Raw genomic sequence first — 22,810 nt, forward strand, 5'->3', positions numbered from 1 at the left:
GCCATTGTTTTTATTTTTATATTTCCAGTGTTTTTTTTGAGGGGGGGGTAATTTCCTCTGTGTGATGATGAGATATGTCTGTTCAGTCTGGGAGGTGGTAGTTCAGATAACTTATTTGGAGTCCCTGAAGTCTGCATGTTGATCCACACTGAAAAATCTGTCCCTTCAGTTTCCTGGATCATGTTTTCTCAAATGTTTTGCATGGGCAACCACATATACCAAGACTTGAAATTATTATATGAAAATAAATTATGAGATACATTCTAAAAACATTCTAAATCACAAATGCATAGATGTGGGAGAAACCTCAGCATTTTTTTTTCCCTATCTTAGAGAGACCAAAATCCCACTAACACCATAACCAGATAAATCAGTCTGATTTTTAAAGGTTAGTGGAGAAGATAACAGACTGGTACCTTGTTTCAGCTTTAAATAGTAAAGGAATAAAGTGCCAAAATTATTTACATATATTTTAAGATATGAAAGAATAATTTTATTTCCTTCTAAGGACCTGTCTCAAAATACTCTTCAACTAAGAATCCCTCATTTTTTTTTTTTTTTCTGTCCCATTACTACTCAAGGAAAAAATATCTAAACCATATTCTTGCCCTGAGGCTTACTTTTTCATGATTTTGTCCCAAGGCTTACTTTTTAAGACCAGATATACCAGTAAGTATATCTGTATATGCGACACTATGGACTGCAGCCTGCCAGGCTCCTCTGTCCACGGGATTTTCCTGGCAGGAAAACTGGAACGGCTTCCCATTTCCTCCTCCAGGGAGTAAAGCTCAAATCATTGGTAAAAAGCATCCACTAAATATGAGCTATCTGGAATTTAGATAGCTCTATACTTACGGAGAAGGCAATGGCACCCCACTCCAGTACTCTGGCCTGGAAAATCCCATGGACGGAGGAGCCTGGTAGGCTGCAGTCCATGTGGTCACTTAGAGTTGGACACGACTTCAGTTTCACTTTTCACTTTCATGCATCGGAGAAGGAAATGGCAACCCACTCCAGTGTTCTTGCCTGGAGAATCCCAGGGATGGGGAGCCAGGTGGGCTGCTGTCTATGCGGTCGCACAGAGTCGGACACGACTGAAGCGACTTAGCAGCAGCATACTTACATCACCCACAGCAGCTTCAAAGAAAATGCATATTTAAAATTATTTACGCAGGTAGATACCACACATAACTCTCTTAATAGGAATAAGGTCCCTAACAAATGATTTCCTACATAGCACCTTAATACATTTAACCACATTCAATCATGAGGTAGGTTTAACGTATGTGTATGTATACACACATATTTCTTCTACATATTCATTTTTCGTGTTCTCAATAACATGTATTTACCAATTATGTTTGCATAAAATAATGAACTTCCTCAATAGTACATGTTATTAATTTGCTGTTTTTCTTTACCACTTAAATTCAAAAGCATTATTTTATTATCCCAGAACATTCTGACACTCCCTCTGCTATTCCACTTTTCTCTCCTTCTGATGAACTCACTCTTCAGTAATGGCCACATCTCCATCTAGTGGTTTCCTAACCAAAGACTACCTGGACAGCAATGAAGAAAGAACACAACGAATGCTGTCTAGTTACTACATTCAGGATTCCAAAACATCAAAAAAGAAAAGAAAAAATGTAATGGAACTCTGACTATAAATTCAGGCCCTAAAATATCTATTCAGTCGTACTGAGTATGTAATTCGGAAATTTGTCAGAAAATAACAAATAATGATAATCCTAGCCTAGATAATGTAAATAATAGTAAGTAAAATTAACTTAGAAATTAGAAGCACTTAGTGATACTATTTCACTAAAGAAATGCTGTGTAGACAATATCCATTTATATGGAAAAGGAAAAATTAGGATAATGAGCTTAGAAGGTACTGAATAATGCTTGATAAAACTGAAATATTTCATTAATTTTATGTTAACAACTTTTGAAACAAAACTTATGACCGTCTCTAATAATTGTCCTTAGGGTATTTCTCTTAAGTAAGACATCATGAAGAATGTATACTTTTTTCCACATTGACTTAACCTTTAGTAAAACCTTAAGAAACATTTCCAGGCAAGAATACTGGAGTGGGGTGCCATTCCCTTCTCCAGGGTATCTTCCTGTAAGAGGCATAACTAATTTTTAACTAAATATAGGAAACTGATATGCTCTGTTCAGGATTAGAAACATGTAATATTTGAACGTTGTTATTTACAAAACAACATTACTACTGGCATTTTAATAACCTGGTTTCAGGACATTTATTGTAGTGGATTTAGGGATATGGATTACTTTTAAAAATTTCAAGCCAAACACAAAAACAAAGAAAAATTCGAGAAAGTGACTGACCATCCACAGCACATGAAAACTTGCAGAAAAATGAAGATAGGAGCTGACATCATGGTACAGGCACGACTCGTTGTGCATACAAGTTGATCCTATTAATAACGGGCAAAGTAGCAAGTACAGGAAAAGGAAAGAAAACACAGAAAAGAAGACATACAAGATGAGATTTCATGCAATTTGCTGGCAGTTAGCAGTTTATGTGAGCCTCCATTCAGAGCAGATTCACAGTGACCATTGCAAATAAGCATTACCAAAATACTCCAGTGCTAAAAAAACACAAGACATTATTAGCACGTTGAGCTACGGAGCAAGAGTTGTACTTTCACACACAATCCATTTTACAATTTATAGGAACTTTAATATTGGAAATTTCTGTCTTTGTAAAATCTTCTTCTTGTCGTGATCAAAACATACAGTTTCCGACGGTGAAAATATTTTGGGTAATAGGTTTTTATATGATCTTGGAAGTGCACCTGAGTAAATTTAATCTGTCTTTGGTGACAAACAGTTGACAAGTGAAGTTTCCCTAATGAGTGACACTAGCCTTGGGTCCAAAAATAACATTCTTTGGGGAATAATTTGACGCGGCAAAACTCCTTACGGTAGAGTAGACAGAACAAAAGAGTCCTCGTATCTGGGTCTTACGTAAGCCTCACTTAAAAGAGGAAAAGGTCAAATAGCTCTAACTTTGAATCAGTTTTCCCCTTCAAAGGCGAACTGATCAACAGTCCTTAGGGAGGTAAAAGGATTTAGTGGCTAAAACATTTTGGGTTTTCACCCTTATTCCCCATCACCAATTTTACTTCTCTGCTCTGCTTCTAATCTGTATTATGTACTTGCATAATATGTAACTATGGAAATTTTTATTCTTTTCTGAAACAAATGTGATTATGTGTATTTGAGTAAATAAGTACACAATAGGTAAATCAGTTCTAAATAAATAACTTCTAGAAATGCACATTACTGAATAAATGATCTGACATATTTTATAATAAGCAATTCCTAAGATGATGATGCTTTCTTTGCAAACCTTCATACAAAGAGACATGAAGACTGGAGAATTGAGAAATATTAAAGAAGTGTAGTTTTTATAAGTAGTGAGCACCTTTTATATGGGGTTTGATTCAGAATAAAGCTTATTAAAAATTAAATTAATTTGAAAAGTATAAAGCTACTTATATATACAGTAGTCTGGATAGTGCTTAGGAAAGGAAGACAGCTAACCTATAGGAAAAGGACTACTCATCTCAGATAACATACATTAAATATGGTGTGTAAAATTTTACCAACTTAATCCTGTGTTACTAACCTAGTCTAATTTCAAACAATATAAAAAGTAATTAAGAAAAATAATACAAAGCTAATAGGTGATAGAATTACAAAATAAGGGGACAACAGCGATTTAACAAGTTTTTAAATATACTGAATGAAGACTAAACAAATTAATAAAATACTATAATAACAAATGAAGGTAGGCAACTCATATACTATTAGTAACATTTACAGTCAGTTACTATTTATTAGAAAGGCTTTAAAATCATTAATGATCTTGGAACATTACTAAACTGGCATTGTGTTTGAAAGTACAATTTCTGTGGAAAGGACAGATAGATAGAAGAAGCAACTGTTAAGCTTATGCTAACCATGAAGAAATATTGAAATGAAAAAATCTATATACCAGCAAGTATGTCGTGTTAATGAGAATACTATGGTTAAGACATTATGTTGGAATTAAAACTGTAATTTGTCCCCTGAAATTCTTTGGACACACTTACCAAAGCATTGTTATCAAAGCAGACATCAGGCCCTTTTCGGTATCTGGGTTGCTTCACCATATCACAAGGATCTGGACCATCAGCTAAAAAAACTTGTTAAGGGATATGAAGTTATGTTTCCCCCCCCCACAAAACTGAAAAAATACAATGCCATATATTTATTTCTCAAAGCAAGCAGGAGAAACCTATGACATTATTCTAGTGCCATACACTACTATAGGCTTTAAGGAACTAAACTGCCACAGATTTTCTTTTGTTAGCCTAGGGACTGTGTGAAGAGATCAACTTTTTATCTGTACTGTGCACAGCATGGTTGCTGGCACAAGAAAGTACTCTGTAAATATTTGTAGAATCTAAGTGGTTGAAATGTGCAAATGATGCACCTGTAAGACAGAGTCATTCACGTAAGACCATAACAGAGGACCCTGGTGCCTCCTATTCAGCAAGATAGAAATAGAAACTAATTCTAGTAATAAATGTCAGTTCCAAACATAACATATGGGAGAACTATCTTCCCAGAAACAGCAAAAACCAGAGGCAGTCTACCAAAATTCGGCCTGTAATGCTTGAATAGTCACTGCATTGCTATTTAGCATATTTACTCGCAGAAGTATTTTTAGCATTGCTGCCATCGCAGTTGTAACATATGACAGGACTTACCTTCTTTTAAAGGCCGAATAATATTCCGTTGTGGGTACAGACCACATTCAATGTCATTAATGATGACTGGCTGTTGACAGCTTTCAAGGCACAGCAGACCCTTTTTCCCTTCTGTCCTATACCTGGGCGAGCTGACAGGGAAGACAGAGTACTCCCTCATCTGGCACCGTGTGGAAGTTTGGGCCAACAAGCCCCAGGGAGCACTGGCAGAAACCTAGCATCCTCCCAACCACCACCAAACCCCAAGCCAGGCATTCCCTGGTGCTCTCTAGCCATCTTCAGAGGCCCTTGGGAATCTGCATTGCTCTCTCCACAAAGACTCACTGTGCAAGTGAGAAGCCTCTCGCCTTCTCTGAGTGCATGTGTGTAGCATCATGAGTCTTGACATCCAAATGAAATTTTGTGTGACGGGTCCATGCTGCCTCTGTGAGGCGATCTCAGCCCTCTGTGGTATTTTTCTCTTTCTGGGCACGAGCAATGTGATGTGGTTAAAAATGCATGGCTTTAAGATGGAATTTTCATTCCAAACCTCTCCAATGTGAAAGGATACAAGTCTGCTCTGCTTGTATGAGCAACCGTGTGTCACAGGGACAAGTTCCTTTGCTCTCAACCATTATGAATATTAAGTTGGTGTTCATAAGTTTTTCTACATGGAAGATTCTGTAGAATATTATAAAAGATTAGAGAAAATGTCATTTGAGAAAAAAACAGTTTTCAAAGACTGTTACATATTAAAAAGAAAAGAAAACAAGACTTTTGAAACAAAGCATCACATGCACAAGCAGTAAAACTGAATGAGAATGCGTTTTGGAGAGAGAGTAACATGGACATATTATCTCTCAAACGAATACTAAAAAATTCCAACAGGAGATGTTTCTTAAGCAATAAACCAAATGCAAAATAAGTACCACTCTGTCGTTTAGAGTTGTAAGAAATGTTTTAGTTTATATGTTTAAGGAAGTGTGGTATTTATCACTAAAAATGTCCCAGAGGTGCCTTATTTTACAGTGAAGGAAACTAGGAGTATAAAATGACTCAGCATTTGCCCAAGCTCATGCCAGGCTGAAGTCTAGATCAGGCTGTTAAACAAACCTTCTGGGAAGACAGAAATGCCGTCCACTTTAACCAATATGGTAGACAAACGCTTGCCACAGGATGCTATATTGAGCACCCGAAATGGTGACTAGTGTTGCTGAGGTACAAAACTGTACTATTAATTAGTTGCAATGACTAATGACTAGATGACAGAAATTGCCATCTGTGGCTGGTTACTACTGAATTAGGACAACACAGGTCTAGACAGAATTAAGGGCTTAGAATTCCATGTAGTGTTTTTTTCCCACATCTTAAGCTGTTTCTACCTTTCACAATAAAAATGTAGGTCTGTTGTTAAAAAGTAATTGATTTTTCAAGGAAGCAGGGTTTTCTTTTTTTCTTAACCTATTTAAGTTGGGACACAAGCATAGAGCAAATCAAAAATAACCATGGTTCAACTTATTATACTGGTCTTTACAGTTTAACTTAGTCTTTTTTTTTTAATTTGATTTTATTTTTAAACTTTACAATATTGTATTAGTTTTGCTAAATATCGAAATGAATCCGCCACAGGTATACCTGTGTTCCCCATCCTGAACCCTCCTCCCTCCTCCCTCCCCTACCCTCCCTCTGGGTCGTCCCATTTTTAAAGTATACATTGCTACTCTTGGACATCAATTAATGAAAGACCAAAGACTCTAAACTGATAAATCCACTTAACTTGCCACAGTTCTATTTTCTGAAAGTGAGGTCGTGATATGATAATCTCTAAACAAGATGGTCTGCTTTTTGCTGATTACATGCCGGACTCCACCCCTTTCCTCTCCTCTGCATACCCTCCACCTCCTCGTAGGACATGGAGGTTTAATAAAGTTAAGTCAAAAAATCATACTGACCACATGGATTAAAAATTTGTGCTCGTTGCAGTTAACCCCTTCCTGAAAATACTTAAAAAAAAAACAAAACCTGTTATAAACTTCTTTTCCAAATTCCCTAGCAACCAACTGTTCCTGCCCTGTCACCTGCTCAGATTACCTCACCTCCTCATATTTCCTCTTCTCTCTGTTAACATTTCTTCTAGAATAAGCTGTCCTAAGTTACTAAAAACAAAGTATTCCATGTGCCTTCCTGCTCTGTTCTCAGGGATACTGTGACATAGATTATCCCTTTCCTCTTAAAACTTCAAAAATCTCCACCCTGCCGTTCATTCTTTCTCTCGATACAAATAAAATTTTCCATTTCTTCCAAAAATTTTTCAAAGTGTTTTATGGACCGTGATGACCAACACTGACCTTGACTTCAGGAAATATGTTCTTAGTTTTTTCAGTTTCAAATCAAAGATAGATAAGTGAATACTACAACTAAAACAATTTCCTGCCCAAGGATATGTCTGTTAATCTGTTTAGTAAGTATAATTCTAATCAAAATTAATATTTCTGAAACTAGCTCTACATTAGAAAAAATTTAATATGGATTCTTTTAGACAAATTCCTTTATATTCTGCCTAAAAGTGGGCATAATTTTCTTGATTACACAATTACTAAAATAAGTTGAAGGAATTACAACTTATCGAAGTCAGAATTAACGTTAAAAACCTTCAGAGAAACTGAAGATCTGTGGTGTTTTCAATGTAAAGTAGTTACTCCTCTCTCTCATACTCAAATGACAATCTCTGTTATTTTCTGTAATGATTATACAAGTGAGTACAATTTCTTAGGGAAGCAAGACTAGTCCAGAATTGAAGAAACGAATTACCTGGAACAGTTTCCACAATCTAATACACCACTAAATGATTTACTATCGTTATCGAAAAAATACTGAGTTTGTTCAGTAATGCAACTCTGCTTTGACAGAGAGGCCGTAAAGTCATCATCTTCCATCTCAACTGTGGGGAAAACAAAGACCATTATTATGAGGGGTCTCCCAGAGCCTCCATTTCTCAAAGAGCAAAACAAATCAATCAGTATAAGGGCAGGCACCATAATTGGCTAGTTACTCCATGAGGTACAGTGGCAGCTCCTAAAGGTACCCATTAACTCTCATTAGAATAAATGAATTTGAATATATAACAGCTGCAAAACAGAAATCAATGTGACCTAGGAATGTTTCTAAGGCATTAGGAAAGTTGTGACAAAAAGAATTTAACCTACAAAAATGTTAAATGGTCGATCTCCCTCTCTCACACACACACACACACACTCAGCATACCCAAAAAGAAAATTTTAAGTTATTATGATAGCATCTGAGCTATGACATACCTGCCTCAAGAAGTCGTGGAAAGGTCAAACTCAAGAGAAACTGCTGTAGAATAGACCTAAATTTTAAATACAAAAAACTATTGATAAAAAGCTAGGTGTTTTATTTTATAAATTATATCATAAAAACCAGAGTATTTTTGCATGTACACATACACATATTTCTTTTTTCATCTTTCTGGAAAAACTGAGAATTTGCAAGCATTTTTATAGAAGTGTTTTTAAATTATATAAGACATTGTAAATTTCTTTCTGTAAAAGAAGTCATGAAGTCAGTTGTCTTCAGGACCCTGTGAGGGACACATAATGTGTGAAGACACTTAATATAAAATCTGAGTGAGGAGAAGTGATAACTCTAGGGAGAATGTCATCATTTTAGTGCATAGTTTTGACATTCAAGATTTTATCCTTATTTTCAATATTGAAGCTGTATTATGGTAGGGAAAAAACACCACAAAACAAACAAAAATGACTGTGTACCATGGGTTTATTAACTATTTACGTAAGGTGGCATAAAATAAAATGCATAATGTGGCATTCATGAAATATACCTTTAAATATAGGACATATGGCACATTTCAGTTTTACAATAAATGACAATTGAGCCAAATACTGGTAAAAACTCATTTGGAACTGAGTTTAGTTAAAACAAAAGTGGGGAGAAGGGAAGGGGAAGTTGAGGAGGAGGGATTTTCTGGCCAGAAAATAGCATAAAAACAAGTATTTCAGGATAACTATGAGATAGGCTTTGTAAAGCCTATCTAAAATAGCATTTGACAACAGAAAGTACCATTTTTCATAATTTTTAAGAAATCAGATTTTTAATCTAAAATCTTTGCTACTTTAATAAAATGCATAATCATTTAATTTTAGCTGGGAAAGCCTCAAAATCAAGTGAACCTTATGTATTGACCTACATGGAACAAAACTTACACAACCCAGTTGGGTAATGGTACGAAAGAGAAACACGGAGGAAGGGGGGGATGGACCCGGACATCACAGGGGGATTAGTTACTTGACTGACCAGACCCAAACAATGACAAATTTGATCTTCCAGACTTTCCACAGTGCCTCAATAAGCAATTTAAATGTCTTCTTTTCATTGGTGGCAGGATGTAGGTAGAGGGGAAATGGGAGGAAGGGTAGAACTGGTGAAAAGAATTAGATCCATTTCAGGAATATGATGCCTCTAAAACGAGGCCAGCCTTTGTATGAAAAGTGAAGAAGTAGAAAGAGAAGTCATCATATCATGAATCTGATGGATGAAGACATTTAACGTGGGTATTTAAGACAATAACTAGTAAATTTCTGTAGATCAATGTGATGCCTAAAATTTAAGGACTGAGTACAATATCAACACAAAATACCAGTGAAAAGAATTTCAACAGATCCATAGATAAAAGGATCCCCTGAAGAGGCTGAAGTTTGCATAAAACTGTTTTCATAGAAAAAGCTGAATAACTATAATGGTTTTATACTGATCATTTAGGAAAAAAATACTTATGACTGTTAACAATATGTGCTGTAGGAAATAATGTAGTTCCCATAATAATTATCTACATGTCTGTATTTTCATCAAATTCTTTCCTATTTTACAACACTTTTTGCTCATTACCCATAAAACTAAAATTTGGACTTACCAGGCAGCAGCAGTGGCCCACCAGCCAATGTGTAATATGTCGGCTATTGATGGCTATAAAACAGGATAAGAAAGTATTACACTAATGAACCCTGAGTGTCCCTCTGACACAATGGGAAGCCGAGTGGATATTACTGACCACGTATGCTGAGCGATGCCCTGCTCCTTGTTTTGGTGCAGCTCCTGGCTCACACACCGACTGATAATCATAAGACTTGTTATAAGCATAAACTGATATATTAACCAGGTGTCTCATCAAACTTGGATCAATCTCTCCAAAAAATCTTCCAATCTGGTACAGAAAAAAATAATTAATATTTGGCTCACATTTGAAACTTTATTAACACTTGAATCAGTACAAAGAAAAGAAATGATACAAAGAAACTGAACTAAAACCACTGAGGAGCTTAAAAACAAAAGCAAGTAATAAATGAGTATATGACACTTTGAAAGAACTCCCATGAGATTAGGTGTTTTCATCTGTTTCAAACCAGTTTGTATTAAGACTCATATTATCAACAGACTAATATGTGAAATTTCTCTAAATTCCCGAGAGATCAAAAATAAAACAGTTCATATCATGTTAAAATCTTTAGCAAATAAGTTTTAACAGAAACAATACCAGAAAGTAAAACTAACAAGTAAAAGGAAAACTATTTCTAGGATGTATTTTTTTATGGTTTCTATTACATTAAACACTTTGGTTATCAATTTTTATAGTGGTTTGGAGGAGTTTCATAATGTTGATCAGGGAAACACACTTAGGAAACTCTACCCCTTCCCACTTTAGGTACATACCTGGTTAGTATAATCATCATGATTTGCCATCAAAAGGAACCCACCATCATCTAGAATAACACAGTCCATTACCTATCAAAATAAAAACAGCAGTTAATACATTTTTAAGGAAGGTTAAGTTACATTATGACTCCATTTTATGTAGATGATTATAACAATAAAAATAGGAGAAAAGCTTAAATAACTATATCTTATCTTGAAGGTATGTGCTCAGGAGATTCTGATGAAATCAGGGTATGCATAGATTGCTATCAAACCATCAGGGCTTGAAATTCCACCACCATCCAGCCATTAAAATTGTCAACTCAGTCCGAACAATACATAAGAACAAATCAGAAAAAATCCTTTTGCCACTCTGTGGTCATCTTAATGAACCAGGAAACTGGATAAATCAAATATTTAATAATGTATCATTATTTTTATTATATTTAAACACATAATTAAGATTTTGACAAGAAAGACATTTTAAAAAATCCACTTGGGGCACTATCCATCACAGACTTAAAAAGAAAAAGCAACACCATGAGGTTATTTATAATTGTTTTATATTAAAATCTTTTGGGTAATTTGGGATGTAAAAGCAAGAATCAAGGGGAAAAAATACCTTTAAGGAAAAATAATCATATATCCTAAAATGTTCCCAGTTTAAATTATGCTTAAATATATCAATCAATTTAATAGTTTTACTGTATGAAATTACAATTAAAAGCATTGTTTTCAGAGTTCAGGACATAATACATTCTGTTTTCCTAATATGGAAGAAGCTTGCTAAAACTTTTGCTCTAAAAACAGCTGATACATAGTCTATGTAAAATGAATGTTACTGGCTATGGCTTCTCAAGATTTAGGAGTGATAAAACGATACAAAACTCCTGCTTCCCTTGGAAGCATATAGACATACATACGAGGACTCAAAGAAAATAGGGGGATTCATCCTTCTTATTGAGGATAGGCATAACTTAGCTCGTATCATTCGTACATCTTAAACTGGAAACAAAAGGTTCATATTAGCTTTTTCAATTTCTCAAACAAAAATGGAAGTGATAGAATCCAATCCAGGCAAGTAAAACTTTTTTACAATTCTAAGGTTCAGTTAAAAGAAACTTTCTCACCACTATAATACAGCACAAAAATATTCAGATAAAATGCAAAAGATGAGGGAAGACTGCATTGATAATAAGTATGTTTCAGTTAGAAACCATGGTCAGAAACAAAGCTGAAATAAAGATGTGCAAAAGAATCTAATACAATTGGGTCCAAAGAGAATATAGTTCATATTGATATGGCTTTTAAATGAATATTTTTAAATGCTTCTAAAGTTTAAATTTAGGAATTAAAAGCATATAATTCAAATTCTCATCAGTGAATAAGTTCACCATTCCATACAATATTGTTTTGGTATCTGATGAAAACTTCCTGCATTTTTTTACCATTAGTCTTAGAAAGAGTAACACAAAAAGTTGTATTTAAAAATTCCATTTTAAAGAGTTTTCTTACATCACTGTTTCTTTTACAGTCACAAACTGGACCCGCACACTGAAAGACAGAAAGTATAATTATCACCTCACATTTTCTTAATAACTGGATTTTAATTATATCATTTTAATTATTACCATAAAAGATTAAATGATAGTCTAATCATTAGTTTTACCTTTATAAATTAGAGAATATCAATAAATATTTAAATAGGCATTTTAAATTCTTACATTGATAATATTTTTAATATTGGTTGACTAAACAAAAAAAAATCTCTGAAAAAAATAGGAATTCATATTATGCTTCAGTGTAGTAGCATTAAAAGTTGATTTTGCCACTGTATTTGATTTTTTGAGACTAGTAAATGTAGCATAGGAATTAAAAAAAAAATCTTACCGGATCCCTGATTGATGTTTTGGTGAAATTCTCTATCCAGGAATTTACATCAATTTTAATTCCAACAACTGAAAAACCATGTAAAGAAAAATTAACACAAAATTTTAAAGAAATGTAGCCATAATTGTCACTTATCTTTACTCTCACATTTGAAAATTCCTAAGGAGGCAAATGTAAGTTCCTTAAAAAAAAAAAAACCAGAACATCCATTTAATTGCAGATACACTGAGAAATGCTGATTCAAATTTATGTAAAAGGTTACACATTTAATTAGCTAGATATAGACTTTGCTATATGATAATTTAGGTAATTTATAAAATAGCATTACATTGAATATAATGTTAAAATTAGAGACATATTTCTTGAGGTTTTCATTAAGAAGTAATATTAATAGCTCTTAAACTATTACAAAAACTTCTTTATATTCATAATTCATTTTCTACAACCTTGCCAATTAATACAATAAGCTTAAAAATTGATAGTGTCAGGAATAGATTTATAAATATGCAGTCATTTGAAGGGAGAGCTTGAAGGGGCTTCCCTCACCTAACCAGTACATGCAGTAGTTGCTGAAGAAATGTTTGCTAAAGCGTGGAAACACGAGCGCATGAGTAGGTAGGTGAGTGGGTGGGAAAGGGCACGTGAATGAGAGACTGAAAGAGTAAGACTGGATGAGTAAATAAGCAACTGCGAGAATGCAGGAAGGAGCAAATGAGCTGGTCACTGCATGAGCGACAGAGTGAATCCATGTAGTTGAACCACTGGAGGCTAAAACTGCCCCCAGGAGCAGAAAGGGATTTATCTGCTTCTTCAATATGGCCTCTCTAAACCCTTTATAGAATGCAAACAACACTGATTTACACAATACGTTTTTTCCTTAACTTTTATTTATCTGTTTACTCTAGTCCACTTCTAACTCTCCCACTGATGCTCAGTTTTAAGAACTTTTGCATTTGCTTGACTTAGTTTACCAAAAATTTCATAGTCTTTATTCTAAGCTTTTAAAAAAGATCCCTACTTTTTAACAGATATATAATATAGATATGACATAATTTATCTTTCTCAATGATGTAAACAACTTTTTATGTTTAAAACATCACAGACATTTACATCCTTGGCGATGTCTACTCTGCTACATGGCATGTGAGATCTTAGTTTCCCATCCAGGGATCAGACCCGTGCCCTGTGCAGTGGAAGCGTGAAGTCCTAACCAATGGACTGCCAAGGAATTCCCTCTACTTTTGTATATTTGAAATACTTCATAGGTTAGATTTCTAAAGTGAGATTGCTACATCAAACATTTAGAATTTTGATATATAGTATAAAACTGACTCCATAAATTTGTGTCAACAGTGTATAAACATATACACACTTCTTTCAAAAATCTGTCAACTCTTTATAGTATCAATTTAATTTTATCCCCAGTCTCATAGGTAACTGTGTCTCATTTTCTTTTTCACACTCGCATGTCTTTGACTGTATTTTGGTTGAAGCTTACTGATAGCCTTCCTGATAAGTATTGCCAGTTGATATTAGAAAGAGTAGGTCACATTTAATTTCAGTCCTGTGTATGTGGATAGTATATATGCTTACCTGCAGGTTTAAGAAGTTTTCCTTGGATGTAAATTTCTACAGCTTTGCTTACCATAATGCCTGATTCATAAGCACCAGGTCCACTTTCTAAAAGAAAGAAAAAAAAAGGAAAACAAACCACTCTAGCTAAATCAAATAATATTATATTTCTTTTAATATATATAGGAAAACAGTATTTTGCTTAAATATTCTAGCATAGATATGTTATCAAGGAATGAGTGCTCTCCTCTTCCCTTTTCTTCCTTTTTATACCAGGCTAATTGGAGTGTCCATGAATTGGTTGCATTAATTGACTTTGGAATGGGACTTATTAGCTTGGCTGCATCACTCTCACAAGTTAAAGGATGCACACCAAATCTCTGGTTTATGATACCTGCTAAAATATTGAGGAGGCTATTGAAGTGAAGCAGAAAGATTGATCTTAGATTCATGAAACTGCTGTAAAAGATACATGTCCCTGGAAAAAACTGAAATGCCCTGAACTTCAGTTTCCCCATTTGTAAAAATGATGGTAATAAGCCCAACCTCTAGAAAGGCTGAAGGATTAAAATAGAAAGTTTTAGGGAAACAGCCCAATAGAATATTTTTAAAATATAGACTAGTAATAATTTGTACAAATATTATGCAGCTAATACTGATTAAAGCAGAGTAAACTGATTAATTCCATTTTTAAAAATTCACTAAACATTCTTCAGTGTATTTGCAGTTGGTGAAATTAGGGATTGTCTACATCTGTTTCACTGTACCGTGCATGCCTGTAGATATGCTGTATTCACATTACTGGCTGGCTGATTTCCTGTAGATGCATTTTACTTCTTCAACTAAAGGGATACTTCAGTCTTTTCAGTGTCATGCATATGGTATATAATTAATAATGATTGATCTGAGCAACTATCATAAAATATATTGTTTGGTAGGAAAGCAGGTAGGAGCAATAATTTATTTTAAAAAGGGGAATTGAGATGAATGAATTGTAAAGTAGTACTTACTGTTAAAGTAGGGAGCAGTGAAAACATAGTTATCGTTATCTAGACTTCTTTTATAGAAGCTGTCCTCATATGTTTCTGGGTTTTCTTGCCAATTTTCTCCAGCCCTAAGGAGGAAGTGGCTCATCATTTTTATTCTTTAATCTATGTGATAACTTACTTTTCCATTTGCGGACATCACTGAACTTTACAGATGTGTCTGCATCTCTGGTACGTGTAAGGAAGTTAGTGGTAATTGATGGTGTAAATGACATTCATTACTAAGCAATAGATCAGCACAGAGTTAAATTAAGGAGCAGAAAAAGCTGACTCCAAGTTTTACTCTGACGTTTACTAGCCAGGTAATTAAGGACAAGTCAGTTAGTAAGTCAATTAATATTAAAAAGCCTACAGAGCCCACTTTATGGACTCTTCTAAAGATAAACACAGATAAAATCCATACATGAGTGAAAATAATGAAGTGCTATGCAAATATTGCCAATAGTCATATTCATAATAACATTATGTTCATTTAACCAGGTTAGTTATATCTACAAAGAGAAAAATCTCTTTTAAAACTTCTTAAATTTTGTAATATAGGTGACAAGGAAAAATACAATTGAAGGATCATAGCATGTTTTTCAAGAATGGAGTTTTTTAATAATTAAGTACTTTAAATAAACTCTAATTTAATAGTGATCAGTTTCTCTGAAGAACAGCTTCCTAATACAGTAATGCACAGATCCTTGGAGAAGTCCTCTGTAATGTACTAACTTTTACAGATGTTATTGGAACTTACTCTTTCGGATAAACTCTGGTAATCCCACCATCAGTCACAACAAATCGTGCTTTCACTCCCTTGCTGAAACAGAAGACAGAAGAAGCAAAGTTTCATTCAACTGAGTCTTTGTACAATATTTAGATGTTGGTGGTACAAAGAGAAATAAAATGGGTTCCTAAGACAAAGCTGAAACTCCAATACTTTGGCCACCTGATGCAAAGAGCTGACTCATTTGAAAAGATCCTGATGCTGGGAAAGACTGAGGATAGGAGGAGAAGGGGACGACCAAGGATGACATGGTTGGATGGCATCACCAACTCAATGGACATGGGTTTAGGTGGACTCCGGGAGTTGGTGATGGACAGAGACGCCTGGCATGCTGCAATTTATGGGGTCACAAAGAGTCGGATGTAACTGAACTGAACTGAAGACAAAGCAAGCCAAGGTAAATATATGAATAGATGCACACTACAGTTTAACAGTTAAAATGTCTAAGAAATAGTTAAAGAGAGGATCTTCGAGGAAGACATTTCATAAGAAACAATGATATAGTTGCATTTTGAAGACAAAATGGGACTTAACAGAGATGACAGGAAGACACCACATGTGAAGCACTGAGTACACGTGAGGGGAAGCTAGTGGAGAGCGGTAGCGTTTGGTGCACAAAAGCGTAAGGCATGAGCTGACAAACAATAGGAAGTAAAATTCCACGTATAAGCTTCTGAAGAATGGTCAGCTCATGTATGATCCTGAAATCCAAGCTGGAGAGCCTGCTTCACCTTTATCCTGAAATTAGGACTCTGTTTTAAAAGTGAGACTCTGGCAAGTCTGTGTTACATGGAGAATAGATGGGACGGGGTTGTGGGCAGAGAAATCAGAAGCACTAAAGGCAGAAAAATCACCTGCTTGTGATGTCCTAGAAATGGAAAAACATTAGAACCTTGAGAATGAAGAAGAGAGGAAAACTTTTTTAGAAAAAAATATTTATCATTTGGTGGTTGATTAGAAATGGAGTAGAGAAGAGACTGGAAGAGAACAATCGTCAGATTTCTCAATTTCTTGACTGGGTGTTCTGCTGCTGCTGCTAAGTTGCTTTAGTCCTGTCCGACTCTATTCGACCCCATAGACGGCAGCCCACCAGGCTCTGCCGTCCCTGGGATTCTCCAGGCAAGAATACTGGAGTGGGTTGCCATTTCCTTCTCCAATGCATGGAAGTGAAAAGTGAAAGTGAAGTTGTTCAGTTGTGTTGGACTCTTCCTGACTCCACAGACTGCAGGCTACCAGGCTCCTCCGCCCATGGGATTTTCCAGGCGAGAGTACTGGAGTGGGGTGCCATTGCCTTCTCCCTGACTAGGTGTAGGGCAGTACTATTAGAAACCTAACTGAACATTCACTAGAGATCCTATTTTACCTCAAACACTGAGACCCATGCAAGCACATCAATTTAATTTGGTTATTCACAGTGAGGTGTGTAAATATGTAAAGCTGAGTAACAGCTGATGTTAGTCCTGACATACACCCAATACTAAAAATTCAACAACTGCAAAATGGTTTTCTTGAGAAATTGTTATTAAAGATAATAAACTTTAAATTTATGAGGCCAATTTCCCTCAAATTTCCCAGAGTTGGTAAACTGAAATACAGAATATATATCTTTTTATTAATAAGAACAAATACTTACATGTTTTTCTGCTTACTCCAGTAATTTTGGACAAGTTCATTTGTAAAGCCTGCATCCAGCAAGACTCGATTAATCAAGTCTGTGTTGCCTAACACAGAAAAAGGAGAGGCTTAATTATACCCACATAGTTTAATTAGGATAATAATGAAACAAATGTATATTTTAAGTTTCCAAAGCAATTTAGAGTGGATAATATTTCTATGAATTTAAAAATGTACCCTTATTAATTATCTGCATTTTCACGTGTATTCCTCTTCCTCCCACTTTTCAGGATATGGACATAATTAGAAGTGGAAAAGCCAACTCTACATTAGGCAAGTTATTTTCTAAATGTTATCAAAAAAATAGGGATTTCAAAGCATCATAATTTCATAGACTTCATTTCAATTCACTCTAGGAAAGGAGACCATTATTTTAATCTATAATATATATAAATCAATGTTGCAAGTAATTTCATAATTTCTTTTATATTTTCATTATGTTCTAAGCCTAAAAATGGTTCTTCCTCTCATTTCCTATGATCTCTGCATTTTCTGCTGATATTACATTTTAGTAACTAGGGTATTTTTAGGAAAAAAAGAATAGTTAAGATTTTGAAATGTTTTAAGAGCCAAGAATCCATAAATCTCTATGAGGTTTCATAGTAAAATGATGTAAATTTATCTAAAAGACAAATAAAATGGTTAAAAACTAACTAGTAAAATTTATCTATTCCAACTTGATTTACTTCATAAAATGGAGAATTATAGATCCATACTTTTTAAGATTAAAGTTAACTGTGATAAAAATAGAATATCAAGGAGAGAAAATTATTAGGTGTTATATCTTTATTTAGTTTTATGTTTATACTATCTATATTAAAACTCATTATATGAATTGGAGGATATAAATAACTTGATAAAATTGTGTTGTGTTTTCCTCTACATAGCAAGAACAATGCAATGAAAAAAACCTTCAAAAGATCATTCCAAATTAAATTCCTCAAATTTGAGAGGAGTAAAGGTAAGCCTATCTTATTTACAGCTGACCATTTGCAAGTATTTAATACCTGGCTTTGAAAATTAAAGTTTACTTAATAATGGCATGAAATTTCTTTAATATATGCAAAAAATTGAGTCAAATTATTTCACTTTACCATTAAAAATTCAAAAAGTAAATAAATAAACCAGCATAGCAACAAACTGAACCAAGATTTGACCACTTTGAATATAAACACAGTGAAACAATGATTACATATAAATGCATACTTACATGATGGGTTGTTTGGAGTTTTTCTATCAATAAACTCATTAAAATTTAAAAGAAATTCGGTGTTATTATCTGATATTTTAAGGTCATTGCAGTAATCTCTGAAAAACATATTTTGGATATTAGGTGTTAAACTCAAAACTTTAAAAATATGTTCACAGCAATCATAGGTAGTGGAAACAATTTTTTTATTTTTAGTTTTATTTTTTTAGTTAGTGCATGATTTTGTAAGCTGTTGAATTGTTATCTCCATCTTATCTCTATAATAGAACAATATTTTTTCATTAAGTGCTAAAGATTATAGACAATATATATTAAGCTTTTGACCTCTGGACCAAAAGATGCTCAATAAAAATTAACTTCTGTTATTTCTGTGGGTTTGGTGGTTAAGTCACTAAGCCATGTCTGACTCTTGCAATGCCAGGGACTGTACCCCTCCAGGCTCCTCTGTCCATGGGATTCTCCAGTCAAGAATACTGGAGTGGGTTGCCACTTCCTTCTCCAGGGGATCTTCCCAACCCAAGAATCGAATCCAGGTCTCCTGCACTGCAGGCAGATTCTTTACTGACTGAGCTATTATTGAATGCTGTAGGTTAGTGATTTACATTTATAAATTAACATCAAGAAATTAAAAAATTAATATCAAGAAATTAAAAAGCATTTATTTATTAAATATCTCAATAAACACATCACATGATAGCACTTTTATGAGAAATTACTGAATTTTCAGAAAATAATCTACTAAAAACAAATGTCATTGATGTGCTTATTTACAAATTTCTGTAACTCCTGACTTAATAGAAGACAATCGTGCCTCTGCATTCAAGTGACTGCAAGATTGTTTTGGCACATGAAAAACATCAGTCCTCATAAAAATAACCAGTTGGAAAAGAGAGAATTATTTTAATTGTCTTCTCAGATAACTGTCACTATGCTTTAACACTAAAACTTGATTATTTGTAATTTCTTGCTTTGTGATTTGTGATACAGAATCTGAAACAATACCAATGAACTTCTCTACCCTGTTATATTAAAATTCGATGCACAATCTTACATTTTGAGTGACTCTTTTACCCACCCATGATTTTCTCACATCATAAATTGGTTATTTGGAAAATGTGAATAATGTAGATCTTTCAAACAATGACGCATTTCATTATACTATACTGAAAATTCACATTCATAAATTATATCACTGATCTCATTAGATAAGTCTATAACTACTGCAAAGCAGTCCTGCTTATAGTAATAAATATAACTTTGCTAAAATTCTAACTTCTGTTTTAAAGTTCAGATTTTGTCATTGAGAACAATTACTTTCAGTCGTATTCTTCAAAGTAAAAGGCTCACTTAATGGATTTTTGCAAAAATGCCTGCCATCCCAAGTCTGAATAAGCATACTTCATCTGTCATTCCTTCTTTCTAATAAACCATTTCATGAAAAAAATCAAGACACTCTTACTTTAGCTCTCAATTCAAACAATCACACAAGTGCTTTTCTTTCTTTCTTTCTTTTTTGGAGTCAGCCAAGTTACTCTAGTATACAGTAGATTTCCATTTTCTTTATTCAGAGTATTAAAAGATACATGCTGAAGGATATTTTAAAGTGACACTGGCTTTTTCCCCAATGCGAGTGTCTTGCATTGAAGATTAAGTGACTACCAGTACACTTTAGTACAACTGCCTTGACTCCCAATGCAGTAACAGCTCACCGTTGCTTTTGTACTGTCACAGCACTGCAAACATCAATACGATGAAAAAGACAAATGCCACTTAACACTGTTAGGAAAATAGCTTTGTCCTTGTGAATTCTTGGAAAGAGTGTTTGGAAACCATTGTTTGGGCTTCATACTTTGAAAACTGCTGTCCTAAGCGCTTTGAAAATGCAGAATAAATGTAAGGTCCCATAAATATAAGAAGACTGCAATCATAATAACTAGGTTAATACAACTAACAGGCTAAACAATCAAATATTCAAGACAAAAATGCAATTAAAAAGTAAACATTTTCAGATGCAAGCCCATGATTTAAAACACAAAGCCTCAGGGAGCAGAGAGCAACAGAATGTCATAACTTCTTGTTTCACTGAAAATTTTAGTTTGGAGGCAAGGTTTAAAAAGTTTTCATAATTGATACTCAGTTTTTGACAGAGCTAAAATCGACTTCTTCCCACAGTGTTATGCTTTTTGGGAAATAACACTAGCCTGCAAGTCAAAAGGCCAATATATTGAAGTAGCATCTCACAGAATTAGAAGCTGATGGCAAGATTTTAGAAGGATTAAGTACAATGTTGTAGAAAGACTAAATAAAATAATTATTAATAAAGATCATTTAAAATTCCATGTTATTATTTAAAAGGCATTTCTAAAATTATCTTTTCTCATTTAATTCTAAAAATAATTTTACCAGGAGATAATTTAATATTTCAATGGTGAGGAAACTGAGATGTAAAGATGTAAAAAGATTTATCCAAAGGCACCTAACTGGCAAATGGTCAAGCCCAGAGGTGAAGCCAGTCTTCAGATCCCAAATTAGTGTTTTAACACAATATACAATGTGCTTTAAACTTTTACTTCATGAGCTTTTACACCCACAAAGCTTCAAACCAAAAGCAGGTTCAACCTCTATCAACAGAAGGCTGTTCTGAGCAATTAATTTAGACAATGTCATAATGTTTTGCTTTTGTTTTTATCCTCACTGGCTGGATTATACCCAATTTTGAATTAGTCTCAAGATATTATTGACTTGTTGATGTATTCTAATGGCAAAGCAGTGAAAAGTGTTGGAGCTGTCATTAAGGAGACAAGCTGAATTAGGATAGGAGCAGAAGTAAAAAAAATTGCACAACAGAAATGTGAGAAAACAAAGTGTTGACTGTGTCAGAAGAATGAGTTGTCCAGTAATAAGAATGATCCTGGACAACAGAAAGTCACCCCCCAAGGCAGCAAGCAATAAGCAGCAGTAGCCTGACTTAAGTATCTGAGGTGTGAATGTGTGGCTAAACAGCACCAACATCAGTTGCCTGTTAGCCTAACCATTGTTTAGCACATGGCTGGGAGCTTGACACTGAAGATAATCGCCACTTCCTGTTCCAGAGGAACCACCCCAGGCAAGTCTGTGCAGGCAACATACTGCGGTTACCACAACTGCTGACTTCCCCTTAGGATGAGTTGGAAAACTCGCTGGCAAACGTTCTAAGATGCTCTGTTTTCCTATGAGAGATCTGGTTTACACGCTTTGGATCATAATTTTTCTGAGAATTTTTTTTTTTTTTCTTCTAAAAAAGATTAGCAAGATGGAGAAACCTTTGGATGGGTTTTGACCAATTTCCATTTCCTGAAAATACCTTCATAATCTGAAAGCTAAAAATGATCTCATTTGCTCACTTTGTGTTTCCGAGCAAATGAAATTTGTAACTTAAATTACTTTGAAACTAAAAGATCTTTGGTATTAGAAATTTGCCAAATTATTTCTAAAATACTGCTTGTTCTCATTCTATTTCACTTACATAGGTCATACATCACAAATTAGTCTTTAACTACTGGGGATCACATACTTTTATTTCTTTCTCATTCCAACATATCTTTGAAGTGCTTTCTTATTTCTGATTATCCCAGAAAGATAGAAAAATTAATTCATGTTTCATCCCTCTGACGGTAATTCTCATAAAGGGAGGAATAATGCTACATGCATCTGTATTCTCAATGCTTTCCTTTCCAGTAGTCTTAAGACTGAAGGAAAAGTTAAAACTGAGTACTAATCAGGATCAAATAGTATAATTATTTAGGAATTAACAGAAATGGTTCTACCTCTAAAAATTGCAAGCTTTTGCCTTTAAATTATTTTAAAATAACTGCTTTTTAACATTCTTTGTTAAATAGCACTCCCTCTTCCTACCTCCACTAGAACCATAAATAATAACTAATATTTATTTAGAGCTCATCTCTTACCAAGAACTATATTAAATATATATTACTTAAGTAATAAACTTACAAGTATATATTACATGTAGTATTATCTCATTTAAAGTTTATAAAAACTCTATAAGATAGGTATAATTGTTAGCACTATTTTGCTAGTAAAGAAACTAAGATGCAGGAAATCTGAGTAACAGCATGACAATGAATATCTGGGAAACAGACTCTGATAGTGT

General features: G+C 34.2%; 1 protein-coding gene across 7 annotated transcripts in view; it reads right to left on the minus strand.

The window, feature by feature from the left end:
- The window catches only part of CACNA2D1 (calcium voltage-gated channel auxiliary subunit alpha2delta 1), a 524,891-nt gene that overhangs the window by 15,673 nt on the left and 486,408 nt on the right, over positions 1 to 22,810 (minus strand). For all 7 annotated transcript variants that reach the window (XM_005890243.3, XM_070369704.1, XM_070369702.1 and 4 more), the window contains 14 exons: positions 18,661 to 18,758; positions 17,410 to 17,497; positions 15,747 to 15,809; positions 14,972 to 15,075; positions 13,983 to 14,069; positions 12,390 to 12,457; positions 12,015 to 12,053; positions 10,518 to 10,589; positions 9,859 to 10,011; positions 9,721 to 9,773; positions 8,084 to 8,139; positions 7,581 to 7,710; positions 5,341 to 5,450; positions 4,131 to 4,213 (listed from right to left, as the gene is read on the minus strand). In XM_005890243.3, coding sequence (XP_005890305.2) covers positions 4,131 to 4,213; positions 5,341 to 5,450; positions 7,581 to 7,710; positions 8,084 to 8,139; positions 9,721 to 9,773; positions 9,859 to 10,011; positions 10,518 to 10,589; positions 12,015 to 12,053; positions 12,390 to 12,457; positions 13,983 to 14,069; positions 14,972 to 15,075; positions 15,747 to 15,809; positions 17,410 to 17,497; positions 18,661 to 18,758 — 1,204 coding nt within the window. The remainder of the gene's footprint in view (positions 1 to 4,130; positions 4,214 to 5,340; positions 5,451 to 7,580; positions 7,711 to 8,083; positions 8,140 to 9,720; positions 9,774 to 9,858; positions 10,012 to 10,517; positions 10,590 to 12,014; positions 12,054 to 12,389; positions 12,458 to 13,982; positions 14,070 to 14,971; positions 15,076 to 15,746; positions 15,810 to 17,409; positions 17,498 to 18,660; positions 18,759 to 22,810) is intronic.

The sequence above is a fragment of the Bos mutus genome, chromosome 4 (genome assembly GCF_027580195.1).
Source record: "Bos mutus isolate GX-2022 chromosome 4, NWIPB_WYAK_1.1, whole genome shotgun sequence".
NCBI lineage: Eukaryota > Metazoa > Chordata > Mammalia > Artiodactyla > Bovidae > Bos > Bos mutus.